The sequence below is a fragment of the Miniopterus schreibersii genome, assembly GCF_964146895.1.
Source record: "Miniopterus schreibersii genome assembly, chromosome: 10".
NCBI lineage: Eukaryota > Metazoa > Chordata > Mammalia > Chiroptera > Miniopteridae > Miniopterus > Miniopterus schreibersii.
The window spans coordinates 55,120,854-55,133,050 of record NC_138110.1 but is presented as its reverse complement, the minus strand read 5'-3'; the positions used below and the strand labels follow the sequence as shown (position 1 = coordinate 55,133,050).

Here is a 12,197-nt window from a genome sequence, read left to right as displayed (position 1 = left end):
GGATGCATTCACTTAAAAGATATATGCAATCAGCCCTGGCAGTGTTGCTCAGTGGGTTAGAGCGTCAGCCTGTGCACAAAAGGGTCTCGGGTTCAGTTCCTGGTCAAGGGCATGTACCTGGGTTGCAGGTTCAACCCCCATCCCGTCGGGGTGCGTGTGGGAGGCAACCTATTGACGTGTCTCTCTCACATGGATGTTCCTCTCTCTCTCCCCCTCCTTCCCTTCCACTCTCTCTAAAACTCAAGGGGAAAAATATCCTCAGATGAGGAATAGAAAAAAAAGGTATGTGAGATCACTTACCTGCTTCTCTTTCTTCTGTATTTTCATTATCATCTATTGAAGGAAGATATTTATTTCTGTAAAACATAAAAAAAGGCAAAGATTCTGGTAAAATCCAAAATAAAACATTTTAGATTATCCCAGGATTAACTGTGACATGAGGAAACCCAGAATAAAAAAAGGATTTCTTCAAAAGAACATTTGTAATCAGTAGTCCTCTAGCCCAACAACCCCCAGAGCCCTAAGTTTAGTCCTGGTCATGCTTAACCCTATCCCAAACCCTAATTTATTGCTCCAGATGGGATGAAGTAAAAAAGATACTGTCTTTGTAGATAAGTTATAGAAGAAGCTGGAATATTAAATTACAAAGGAAGCCAGAAGAGGAACCAAAAATAATGGCATGACTACATTAAGAGAAGTGGAGAGGAGGGGATAGAAATAAGCTAAGTCCGCCCTGGTGGTGTGGCTAAATGGCTAGAGCACTGGCCCGCACACCTGAGGGTTGTGGATTCGGTTCCTGGTCAAGGGCACATACCTGGGTTGCAGGTTCGATCCCTGGCCCTGGTTGGGGCACATGCAGGAGGGAACCAATTGATAGGTCTCTCTCACATTAATGTTTCTCTCTCTCTCTCTCTCCCCACCTCTGCCTTCCACTCTATTAAAAAAAAAAAAAATCAATGTAAAAAATATCCTCAGATGAGAATTAACAAAACAAAGAAGAAAAAGTGAGAGAGGAATTGGTGTGAGATGGGACGGGTCACTCTTGCACTTCATCATATGCAGTCCTGTATTATTTGATGTTTAAAACCATGTGCATATATTACTTGACAAAATAAATTCCATTCCAATATTTCATATAACTTTTTTTTTTTTTAAATATATCTTTATTGATTTCAGAGAGGAAGGGAGAGGGAGAGAGAGAGAAACATCAATGGTGAGTTGTCACTGATTGGCTGCCTCCTGCACACTCCGAACTGAGGACGGAGCCTGCAACCCAGGCATGTGCCCTAACCGGGAATCAAACCTCGATCTCCCGGATCCTAGGTCGATGCTCAACCACCGAGCCACGACCAGCCAGACTCACATGACTTTTTAAATGACTGGTTTTATGCTACCCAGGACTTAAACCCACATTTCCAACCACAATGCCCTTGATGACATTGACCTTTCTCTCATAAATGACTTTGGAGGTCCATAGTAATACAAGCCCAGCAATTGGCTTTAGAGGTCTCAGAGGTGCATTGAGCATCTGGGGGAACATGAACAACCCCGTGTAGGAAACCTGGAATTTAGTAGTACTGCCTGGGGTCTGAAGCTCTCACCTTCCTCATATACATACAACGGAGGGGTCACTAGACTCCTCATATACATACAATATACATACAACGGAGGGGGCAGCTGGAATTTCAGTTGCCCACTCTTGCCCAGACAGACACCACCTCATATTTATATGTACTTTTGTTTCCTAGACAATCTACAAAGTTACAGAACACCACACCCTCAGGAAATCATCAAAGAGGCACATAATTACCTTTATGTTCATAATTATTTCTCATATCCAAATCAATGTGCCATGTAGGCAATTAAACAGAACTTTAAAATTAAAGTGAGATAGTCCCATTTTCTACGTTCATGGTATGTCTGATGCCAACTGAGAAAAATGAAGGACTTGTGATTGCAATCACCCTTAGGGCCACAATTACAGTTTATCGGTTTAATGTCTGTCTATTTGGGGGTTTTTTCCTCCAAGAGTCCGAGGCATTTTCTAGAAAAAGGACCCTAAAATGCTGCCAGGTTATTGGTATCCACAAAGGACTGAGCAGCCAAAGAGGTAATAACAAGCTTCAAAGTGGGTGTAGTCAGAGCCTAGACTAAGGGGAAAGGGAGGAGGGCAGAGAGGGATTTGGAAAAGGAATGTTAGATTAGTGAGGGAGGTTTCTAAGAATCACTGTGGTTAGCAATTGATGGAACAAGTACTCACCTCAAGAAAACTATAAATACCAGAGAAATGGTAAGTGCTCTGAATCAGGGCAGTTAAATGAATTTTAGCCCCCAATCTTCACCACAATGGAGTGAGTTCTAGGTAAATTATGTTAGTACAAGTTTATCTCCTTTATTTCTTAACTTTAAATTATCAGACCCCAGAAAAACAACATTTTCAACAGTTACAAACTGCCCCAAATTCTAAAATGAAGAAAGCTTAAAAAATAAATCCAGCTAATACAAAGGGATATATATTATCAATAATCAGACATGTACTCAAAATTCTGCCAACAAAATGAAATTAATCATTTAAAAAATAAAGGAAAATGTCAGCAATGCTAATAAAAATTCCTTTAAAAAAATTTTTTTAATTGATTTTAGAGAGAGGAAGGGAGTGGCAGGGAGAGAGAGAATGAGAAAAACATCAATGTGAGAGAGAAACATGGATTGGTTGCCTCCCATATGTACCCCACCAGGGATTGAACCCGCAGCCTGGGTATGTGTCCTGACCAAGAATAAGCCTGCCACTTTTGGTGTACAGGACGACGCTACAACCAATTGAGTCACACCAGCCAGAGCAAAAATTACTTTTTAATATATAAAAGAACAAGTATAATACAGTAGAGACATCAAAAACACAATTTCCGAGCACACTATCCCTTTCCACCAAAGAATAAAGACTGGGTCTTGCTGGCTTAGCTCAAACACTGAAAAGGTCTCGCCAGAGCAGAATCAAGCAGACCCTGGCAGAATGGAGCGGACCAGTGCAGGGCAAAGCAGACTGGCAAGGAGCAGAGCAGAGCATCGAGGAACAGAGCAGAGCTGTCCAGCCTGAGAGGGGCCTGGTCCCAGGGCCCAGAGCTGTTCTACAGCCGTGCTGTTTTCACAGCCGTGCTGTTTTCACAGCCGTGCTGTATCATAATTGGTCTGTTTTGCACTGAATAAAATTTCTCTCACTGCAGAAAAACAAAACAAAATGAAAACCAATTTCCAATGAAGTACCACAAACTAGCATGCAAATGAGCAACATTGCCAGGAATGTAGGGAAACTAGGTCCAACTTATCATTGCTAATGGCACTTTTAATTCTTTCAAGCTTTCTGAAGAGCACTCAGGCAATGTGCCATGAGATATGTAAACTGTTGCCGTCCTTTTCTCTGCCAATTCCACAAGTCAGGAAGAAATAAACCCCGGCCTAAGAGGGAGCTCAGGGACGAGGTGGGGGGAAAGTGTGAAAATGCCTATAACAGCAGAGCTTGGACCCTAGAGACGGCCATGGAGATCACACAGGCCCACCACATCTTGGGCCTGTGACATCACAGGGCCTGAGAAGATCAGAGAAGGCAGATGAACACAGGTTGGAAAAACTGGGAAAGAGGTTGGGCTGACTCAAGTATGGCTTGAATTAGATTACTCAGCAGAGAGAAGGCTTGGGGGAAAAGAGATGGGTAAAACCAAACATTTCCCCCCCAATTTGTTCACATGTAAGATATTGCTACCTGCACCTTCAGTGATATTCATGCTGCAGAGATAACCCCACCCCATACCCTGAGGGGTGTGTGCACGCAAGAGAAAGAGAGAATTCCAAGTGAGTGGGAGTGATGCTACTATAAAAATAACTGCTCTAGTTCACTGAAAGCAATTTTTGGCAAACCTCACGTTATTATTGTGAAATCATTTATTGCATCCGGATGGACCATCATATACCAGCATGCTGCCACTCCACAGCGTAACAGATGTCATCAACAACATCAATAGGTGTTGAATAAGCATTTACTGACTTTTATTTCTCCAAATAGTACCTAATTTACAAAGCTCTCTCTCTTAAATTACCTCTAATTTTTTTTTACCTCTTTTATGGTGCACATTTTAAAAATACAAAACTACATAATCTTTTTGTAAGGCGAAATTTTATGTCGTAGGAGTGGATGAATAGATACACACGAAAGCCTTTACTTCTACACAACACTGGAAATGGCTTTATAGCCTCTGTTGCTGCATTGCCATTGCTCAAAAGCTGTGATTAAATTTTTCTGGCTCAATAAAGAACATATTAAACAGTAATTCAGCATCCCACAACTTAATTAGAAACATAATACAGACATATTCTGAAACTCCTAACCGTGTGGGCAAACCAAGAAACTTGTCAGCAGTGGGAAAATGTGCATAACTTCTAAATTATATGAAAACTGGTAGGACTCCTGCTCTCCTCCTCACTGTGTTTCAGTGCTTACATAAGAATGTAGCATTTAATTACCTTCGCAAGAAGGCAAGCTAATGACGTAAAAAGAAAACAATAAAAAATTCCCATTCCTTCTTACTCTCACCCACCTAATCATGCTTCTGTTAAGAAAAATGGGTGCCAGGTTTCAAATAGAATATCTTGCAAGTTATTTTTATTACTATCTCCATTTCAAAAATTATGCAACAGGGCCTGTACCATTTCAAGTTCTCGGTGCTGTTATGGACGCTTAAAAATAATAAAACATCAGGTACACACTCTTCCACCATTCATTCATAGAAATGTACATTTACCATACCGTGAGAACTCTGCCATCCTAATGATGCCTCTCGGTGCCCTTGGTCTGTTTCACTAGAGGAGTGTGTGCTTCCGCACAACAGGGAAGTGCACCCAGGGAACAGACTGCTACCAAGATCCTTTACACTCAGAGAGCCCGGAGGACACAACTGACGGCAGGCAGGAGGGAGGAGGGAGGATGGGACTAGCTGCTAACAGGCCGCCATCCCTTCCCCTCTGCCAGGCCCTTTGGGACAAAGAATATATGGGAAGCGAATGTAAAAATGAAATACACCTCAAATTTTCCACAATAAGCATGTATTTTTATCACTTATTTATGCCTACTCTCGACCTCAAGGTTGGTTCCTGAGAATTACTCTACTATCAGCAGGCACAAATAAGGCAACTACACACTGTTACAGTGTGGGGAGGTTGGAAGGGACTGGGAAAGGAGCCTGGGGAACAGTAACTCATTTGGAAAGAGTTACTCAAGAAGGCAGTGAGATCCTGAGGAACGCCACCTTTCTTAAATCCCTCTCCAACCGCCTCTTACCAAGACTCACAAAAGACATTCTTGACCACAAAGAAGGTGCAATGGGCAAGATACCCCTCACCTTATTGCTTCTCCATCACCTTTCATGACCTGAGCAAATTTATCCATCTTTTGCTGGGTTTGGAGCATTCCACAGGAGGGTAACAGCAAGGGTTTGAAGGGTCAAAAAGTGGAGTGTAAATCCAGGCTCCAATAACGATTAGCGAGGTAAAACCTCTTCCAGACCTTCCCCTCACCTGTAAAATGCTGACAATAACTACCTCACAGGATTTAAGAATTAAAGGTATGAGACTCTGTAGTGTCCGTCACATGGTGAACATTAGCCTATCCTTATGGGTTTCCTCCTGTGTCAGAGGAAGGTGGCCCTCTCTTCTGAGGACAACTAACCCTTGCATTAGTACTTGGGATCCATCCTCTCCCACTTTTCAGCCACCGAAGACTCTGGATTACTTTGCAGTTTCTTGCATCATTTCATTCATGTCTCTGCTCAAATGCCACGTTATCAATGATGTCTTCCCTAACCACCCTATAGAAAACACACCTCCCCGTCCCCCACTCCATCTTTAGCCCTAATTTAGTTTTCTTCCTGGCACTTGTTACTACCTGACATTATGTCTAGCTTATTATAAATTTATGACCTGTGAGACACATGCTGATAAGTTTTGTTTTGTTCATGCTATGCTCCTTGAGTCTGGAATAGCACTGGCCTCATAACAGGTGCTCAATGAACATTTGTTGAATGGAAGAATCATTTCCTCTCCCTAAGTTATCACTAAACCTCTCGTTTTCCATAGTTCTCTCTTCAACAAAGAAAACAGATTCAACTCTATCCTCAAATAGTAACTATACTAACAAATCCCCCACACACCTAAATTTTTACTTCCTCCCATATTACTTTGCTAAAGTGGCTCTCAGCAATGACTCCCTAGTTGCCAAACCCAGTAGACATTTTTAGGCTTTATTCTGACTTCCTTTCAGCATTTTAAACCACGAACCATTTCCTTTTCTTAAAGTTCTCATCTTACTGGTTTCTTGGGGGCCATTTGCTCTTGATTTTTCTGACTGCAGGCTTCAAAACCTCAGCTTCCTCACTAAGCTCTTCCTAACATAAAGCCTAACCCTTAAATGTCGGTGTTTCCTGGATTCAGCACTTAAAACTACAAGGGCCCCTTGAGTTCTCTACTAAATTTCCAAATATCATCTCTCTACACTATAACCACTACACATTTCCAAATCCAAACCCTCCTCCTGACCTCCAAGTAGGCATGTTCAACTGCATCTTGGCCACTTCCAATGAGGTATTCTGCAGATTTAACAAAAAACCCACAACTCTTCCAAAAGCAAACTCAGTACTACCTGCACACACATATACACCTACTCCTGTGTCCCCCAGCCCAGAACTGTCATCTTAACTCCTTCCTTTTCCCTTAACTCCTATATAATTCCTGAATCCCTTGTTTCCTCCCCAGTCTACTTCTTTAGTTTATTCCCACATTTTTGTCTTTTTTTAACCTGAAAATAGCCTCTGCTCTTCATGCCTTCTATCTTCATCCCATTACCCTCATTGCACCAAGAGTTCGTTTTCCTAAAGCATAAACAAAATTTGATTGAATCTCTATAGTGTCTTCAGAAAAAAATAGAAATTGCTTATAGCACAGAGCCCTGCACAAGCAATCTGGCCCCTCTGGCCCTAGTCTATGGTTCTGATATTACCTTCCACCATTCATCCAACTATACTGAACACTTGGCGACTCTTGAAACCAGCCCTGTTCACTCAGGTCTTTGTTAAGGCTATGCCTCCATCTGGGAAATCTTTCCACTGCCCTTCCTTTCCCGTCTCTTATCCTTCAAAGTTGAGGTCTGGTGTCATGTTCTCCAGGATGCCTTCCCTGCCTTCCCTAAGCCATGAAAGCATCCCTTGAAGAGCACTAAACTACAATAGCTGTATCGCGATATTATCTTTTCCCTAGGCATGCCATCAGCTCTTAAGTGCCCCTAGGAAGGAACTCTGTTCTATAGAATCGAGCTCAGTACCTGACATTTGGGCTCTTACATGACTATCTGTGAAATGAGTGACTAGATGAGAAAGTGGGACATTAGACTAGACGAGAAAGCCTGTTTACACAAAAGGCTTTGAGCTCCTGCTTTCTTCATCATAACTGGTGGCCTGTATATTTTTTCCTTTCTTGTTTATTCTGTTCTCCTAGTCCAATCAAATTTCTCAGCATTCTTCATTCAGATTTTTCAAATATATGTACTCAGCTTAAGAATTCAATAATTTAAAGCTTAAAACAAAAAATAATAATCCCGACTCTATTCCTCCCCATTCCCGATTCACTCTTCCCAAAGGTAATCTATTTGATCTTTAGCTGTTCCTTCTGCTACTTTCCACAATATTTTTTAAAACATGCTAATACTGCTATTACATTTTACCCCCATTTTAAACATTATTCTATTGGCTTTTTCCTATGAAACAGGAGTTGGCAAATATTTTTATGAAAAGCCAGGTAATAAATATTTTAGGCTTTGCAGGCCATATGGTCTCTGTTGCAACTATTCAATTCTGCCACCGTAGCACGAAAACAGCCGTGAACATGTGAACAAATGGGTCTGGCTGTGTTCCAATAAATCTTTATTTACAAAAACAGGTAGCCAGCTCCTGCAATAAAAGATGAAATGTTATCTTCCCGATATAGTTATTATCACCATTATTTATTAAATCAATATTCAATTCACAGCTAAGCCATGACCTATACTATGCTAAAATTTTCTTTTTTTGCTAATTTTTCCCCTAAAAATAGTAAGTACCTCATTTTTTAAAATGTTCCCCCAAAACCTTAAAACTCCTTTCAATCTGAGTTTTTTCCCTTGGGTCACTGTCTCTGGAGTCTCATTCTGTCTAACCTGCTTCAAAACTACCTTCCTGGGACTTCTCATCACCATCTTCCTTGTGCCTCTTAAGAGTGGGCTCCTATGTTTCATCTCTTCAGGGGTAGGGAAACTTTTTTCTGCCAAGGGCCATTTGGATATTTATAACATCATTCAAGGGCCACACAAAATTATCAACTTAAAAGTTAGCTATGAAAAAAGCTCCTAGCTTTACTGAATTTTGAGTCCCGCCTGCAGTTGCTTTAGCAGGGCCAGACCAAATGATTTCGTAGGCCAATAAGGCCTGGCAGCCGGATGTTCCCACCCCTGCTCTAGTTTTACTCGTTTTGGTGAATCACAATGTCCAATAACTCTCTGGGAAATATATGAATGAGAGGTAAGTTTCTGAGGCTGTCATGTCTGAATGTTTCCATTCTACCATGATGGTTTGGTAGGTAGCAAATCACAGGTTGGAGATGGATTACTCTTTAGAATTTTGAGAGCATTTTGTCATTGTTTCATTCTTTCCACCACCTGTTAAGGAATCTGAACCATTCTGACCCCTGATCATTTATATATAACCTCTTTTCCATCTCAAAGCTTTCAGGACCATCTTGTCACAATGATGTGCCTTGGGGCTCTTTTCATCCATGAGACTAGGCATCTGGTGGATTCTTTAACAATCTGGAAATTCTTATTTTAGTTCTCAGAAATCCTCTTGTATTATTTCTTCATAATGCCCTCCCTATTGTTTTCTTTTCATGGAACTCCTATTACTATATTTAAATAATGGAGCTATTCCTATAATTTTCTATCATTCAAAAAAACGTTTTTATCTCTTTGTGTTGTTTTCTGGGGGACTTCCCAAACTTTGTCTTCTAGCCCTTCTTTATTTTTATGACTAACATTTCTAACATTCAATTTTTTGGGCGGGGGAGGGTACTCTCTTATTTTTTGAGTCTCCTAAGCTCATGCCAACTAACCACCAATAGACAAGAATTCAAATAACAAATGGTCACTCTTCCCTTTCAAAGAAGATCCTATAATCTAGTGGAAACATTTCTACATAACTAGAATATTCAATATGGTGTGAGAAAATGTTTCTGTAATGATTTTAAGGATTTCCTATATTTTCAAGTCTTTGGATGAGAAGTTTTCCATTAAAAATGGCAAAGCATCAAGATATACTAAAGATGGAGATTTTATATATATATGAATGAACTCTTTTTGGTGCCTGAAAGTTTTCTTTGGAAAACAGAGAATTTGTAAATTACACCAACTTCTGTGAAAGTTTTTTTAAATATATTTTTATTGATTTCAGAGAGTGGGAGAAATAGAAACATCAATGAGAGTGATCAATAGGCTGCCTCCTGCATGCTGCCCCCTGCTGGGGATCGAGCCTGCAACCAGGGCACATGCCTTGACCGTGATCACCTGGATCATAGGTGATCATAGGTCAATGCTCAACCACTGAGCGATGCCGGCTGGGCTGAAAAGTTATTTTTTGTATAGTTCATGCTAGAGCAATATTTGCATAGGTTTATCTTTCATGCTCTCTGCTACAGGCTAGAGATAACATACCCCTTAATCTCATGACTACATGTCAAAAGCATTCACATCTGTAAGACGAAGAGGGCTATAAGGACAGGGACCTATGTATTTTTTTTTCTTTTTCCTTTTATTTATTTGTTATTGTTATTGTTGCTTTTTCTATTTTTAATTTTTATTTATTTTTTATTTGGGGGGAACCTATCTATTTTGACTACTACTATATAGCTAATTCTTAGTACAGCATTTGATGAATAAATTCAATATATTAATATTACACATAAATTTATCTAGGGGGGCATCAAAAGAGAAGGATCATAGCAGTATAAGGGAAATATATATATAAGGAAAATAAGGGTTGGACTAAAAACCATTCTCTCCAAAAATGTAAATGCCTAAATTGAAATATCTGCCAAACATTACTAGTGAGAAGGCACAGTGCTGTCCCCTTCCAAACTGAGGCAGCTTTGTTTCATTGGCTACCACCACCACCATTAACTACTTTGCTCTCAAAAGGAAAGTATTTTAAACATGTAATGTATTATAGTATAAGCTTTGTTACCCTGTACATGGGTGATGCCAGACAAAAAGCAAATCAAGACTAGTGATTTTAATCCCAGTCTTTGAGAAGACATAATCAGCAATAAGAGTAATAATGACCTTCTAGTAAACTCTTGTTACTGGAACAAGGGTTTTAGAAAAGCCCATTTTGAAAAGCTTCTTATTGTTCAACTACATAATAACAAGGCCTTTTACTAACTGAATGAATCTCCTCTGGTTATTTAAACTAATTACTATTGACTTTTGTCTAGTGTTCGTATAATTCCTTACTAGAATCTTGTGCCTAAGATGGTGTACAGGTGTAAACTAAGGAAGCTCTCCACTGACTTGAAACATTTCAACAACCCCTGCATTCACAGAATAAGAACTGAATGGGATTTTGAGCACCTACAACCAAACACTTTAATTTTAATAATGAAAGGGACACATTTGCATAATACAGGAGAAGAAACGTCAACTCTAAATCCCAGTTCATCTTTTCAATCAAAGGAAATCCTTTTAACTCTCCTAATCTGGTGATAAAAATCAACTTGCTTGATAAGAATCACTATTAAGGATAGCAGAAGCAAGTAGTCAGGTACTACCAGAGCTATCAAACATCACCTTGTAAAGTAAAACCTGACTGTACTTTTTTAAAACTGTCATTAGACCCTGCACACCATAATGTCAACCGATCCAGATCAGGAATGATCACATCTGTGTACACAGGACTGAAGAAACCAATCTCCTGACAGTCCAGCCCACTCAAGGATCAGAGTCCTGAACATTCGAGCTGTAACCATATGTGGGAAGACAAAAGGTTTTACAGATGGCACTCCATATTCAATCTCAACAGGTCTCACCAGTAATGTTGTGGAGGAACATTAATAGTTGTAGACTTGGGAGTGAAGATAGCTAGGCTCTGAACACTCGGGTAATAATATTTGTACAATTTATTCAATCTCCATGGGTCTCAGTTTCTTCATTTGTAGGATACGGACAAAAACCATCTTTGGGGAGAGAAGATGGATGAGTTCTATTTTGGACAGGCTAAATTTGAAGGAACAGTAAGACTGCAACATAGTGAAGGGAGGGAACTTAAAGCTCAGGTAATGCAATCCTTTTATCTTAAGGTAATGAAACTAAGAGTCAGAGCAGCCAGGTTGCCCAAAGGCTCACAATTATTCAGGAGTACAAGAAGTAGATTTCCTGAGTTCCAATTCCGCCCTCTTAGCACTACATCAACCTGCCTTGTAGTCGAATGAAAAGAGTGAGAGGTGAAGATTTGGAGGTGTTCTATTTGGGACACTCAGAGAGTGGGCAGAGGTTAGAAAGCTATTCTGTAGATAAGTTACAACAGTCTAAAAAAAAGAAAGCCCACATAGCAAAAAAAGAAAAAGAAAAGGAAAAAAGCAGGCTGTAGCAGAGGATGGACTTACTTGATCCATCTGTGGGGTGAACAGGAAACAATTAAAGCAGCTTGATAAAACACCCTTTAAGCATATTTTACACAAGATGGATGAACCCTTCAGGTGTATTACGAACAAGAGTACAAAATATACAAATTATTTATATAATAAACACAGACAAACCTTTAGGGATATAACTGCAAGTAATAACTGCAAGTAATTCTGTTTAAATTCTTTATCTATTTTCAATAAGTTTTCCATTTGAATTCTGAACTGTTAAAACAAAATTGTTTGGGGGCAATTTACAGTTAGGAACAAAGTTTATCTGATAGCAGGAAACAAACACCAACAGAACCATAATACAGACAATACTCGACAGAGTTTTTATTTTGAGATAAATGAAAGAAAAATCACATATTTATTGTCAGCCAGGCTCCACACTCTTTATTCTACAGGAAAGAGAAGAGCCAGCCCAAGTGCAAACCACTGCAATTCTGAAA

General features: G+C 39.8%; 1 protein-coding gene across 1 annotated transcript in view; it reads right to left on the bottom strand.

Annotated features, from left to right (window-relative positions):
* CHD6 (chromodomain helicase DNA binding protein 6) overlaps nucleotides 1-12,197 on the bottom strand; it is a 170,323-nt gene that overhangs the window by 123,630 nt on the left and 34,496 nt on the right. Inside the window, exon 2 of the mRNA XM_081149734.1 lies at nucleotides 301-356. Within this exon, the coding sequence (XP_081005860.1) occupies nucleotides 301-333 (33 nt within the window). The 5' untranslated portion in view covers nucleotides 334-356. The remainder of the gene's footprint in view (nucleotides 1-300; nucleotides 357-12,197) is intronic.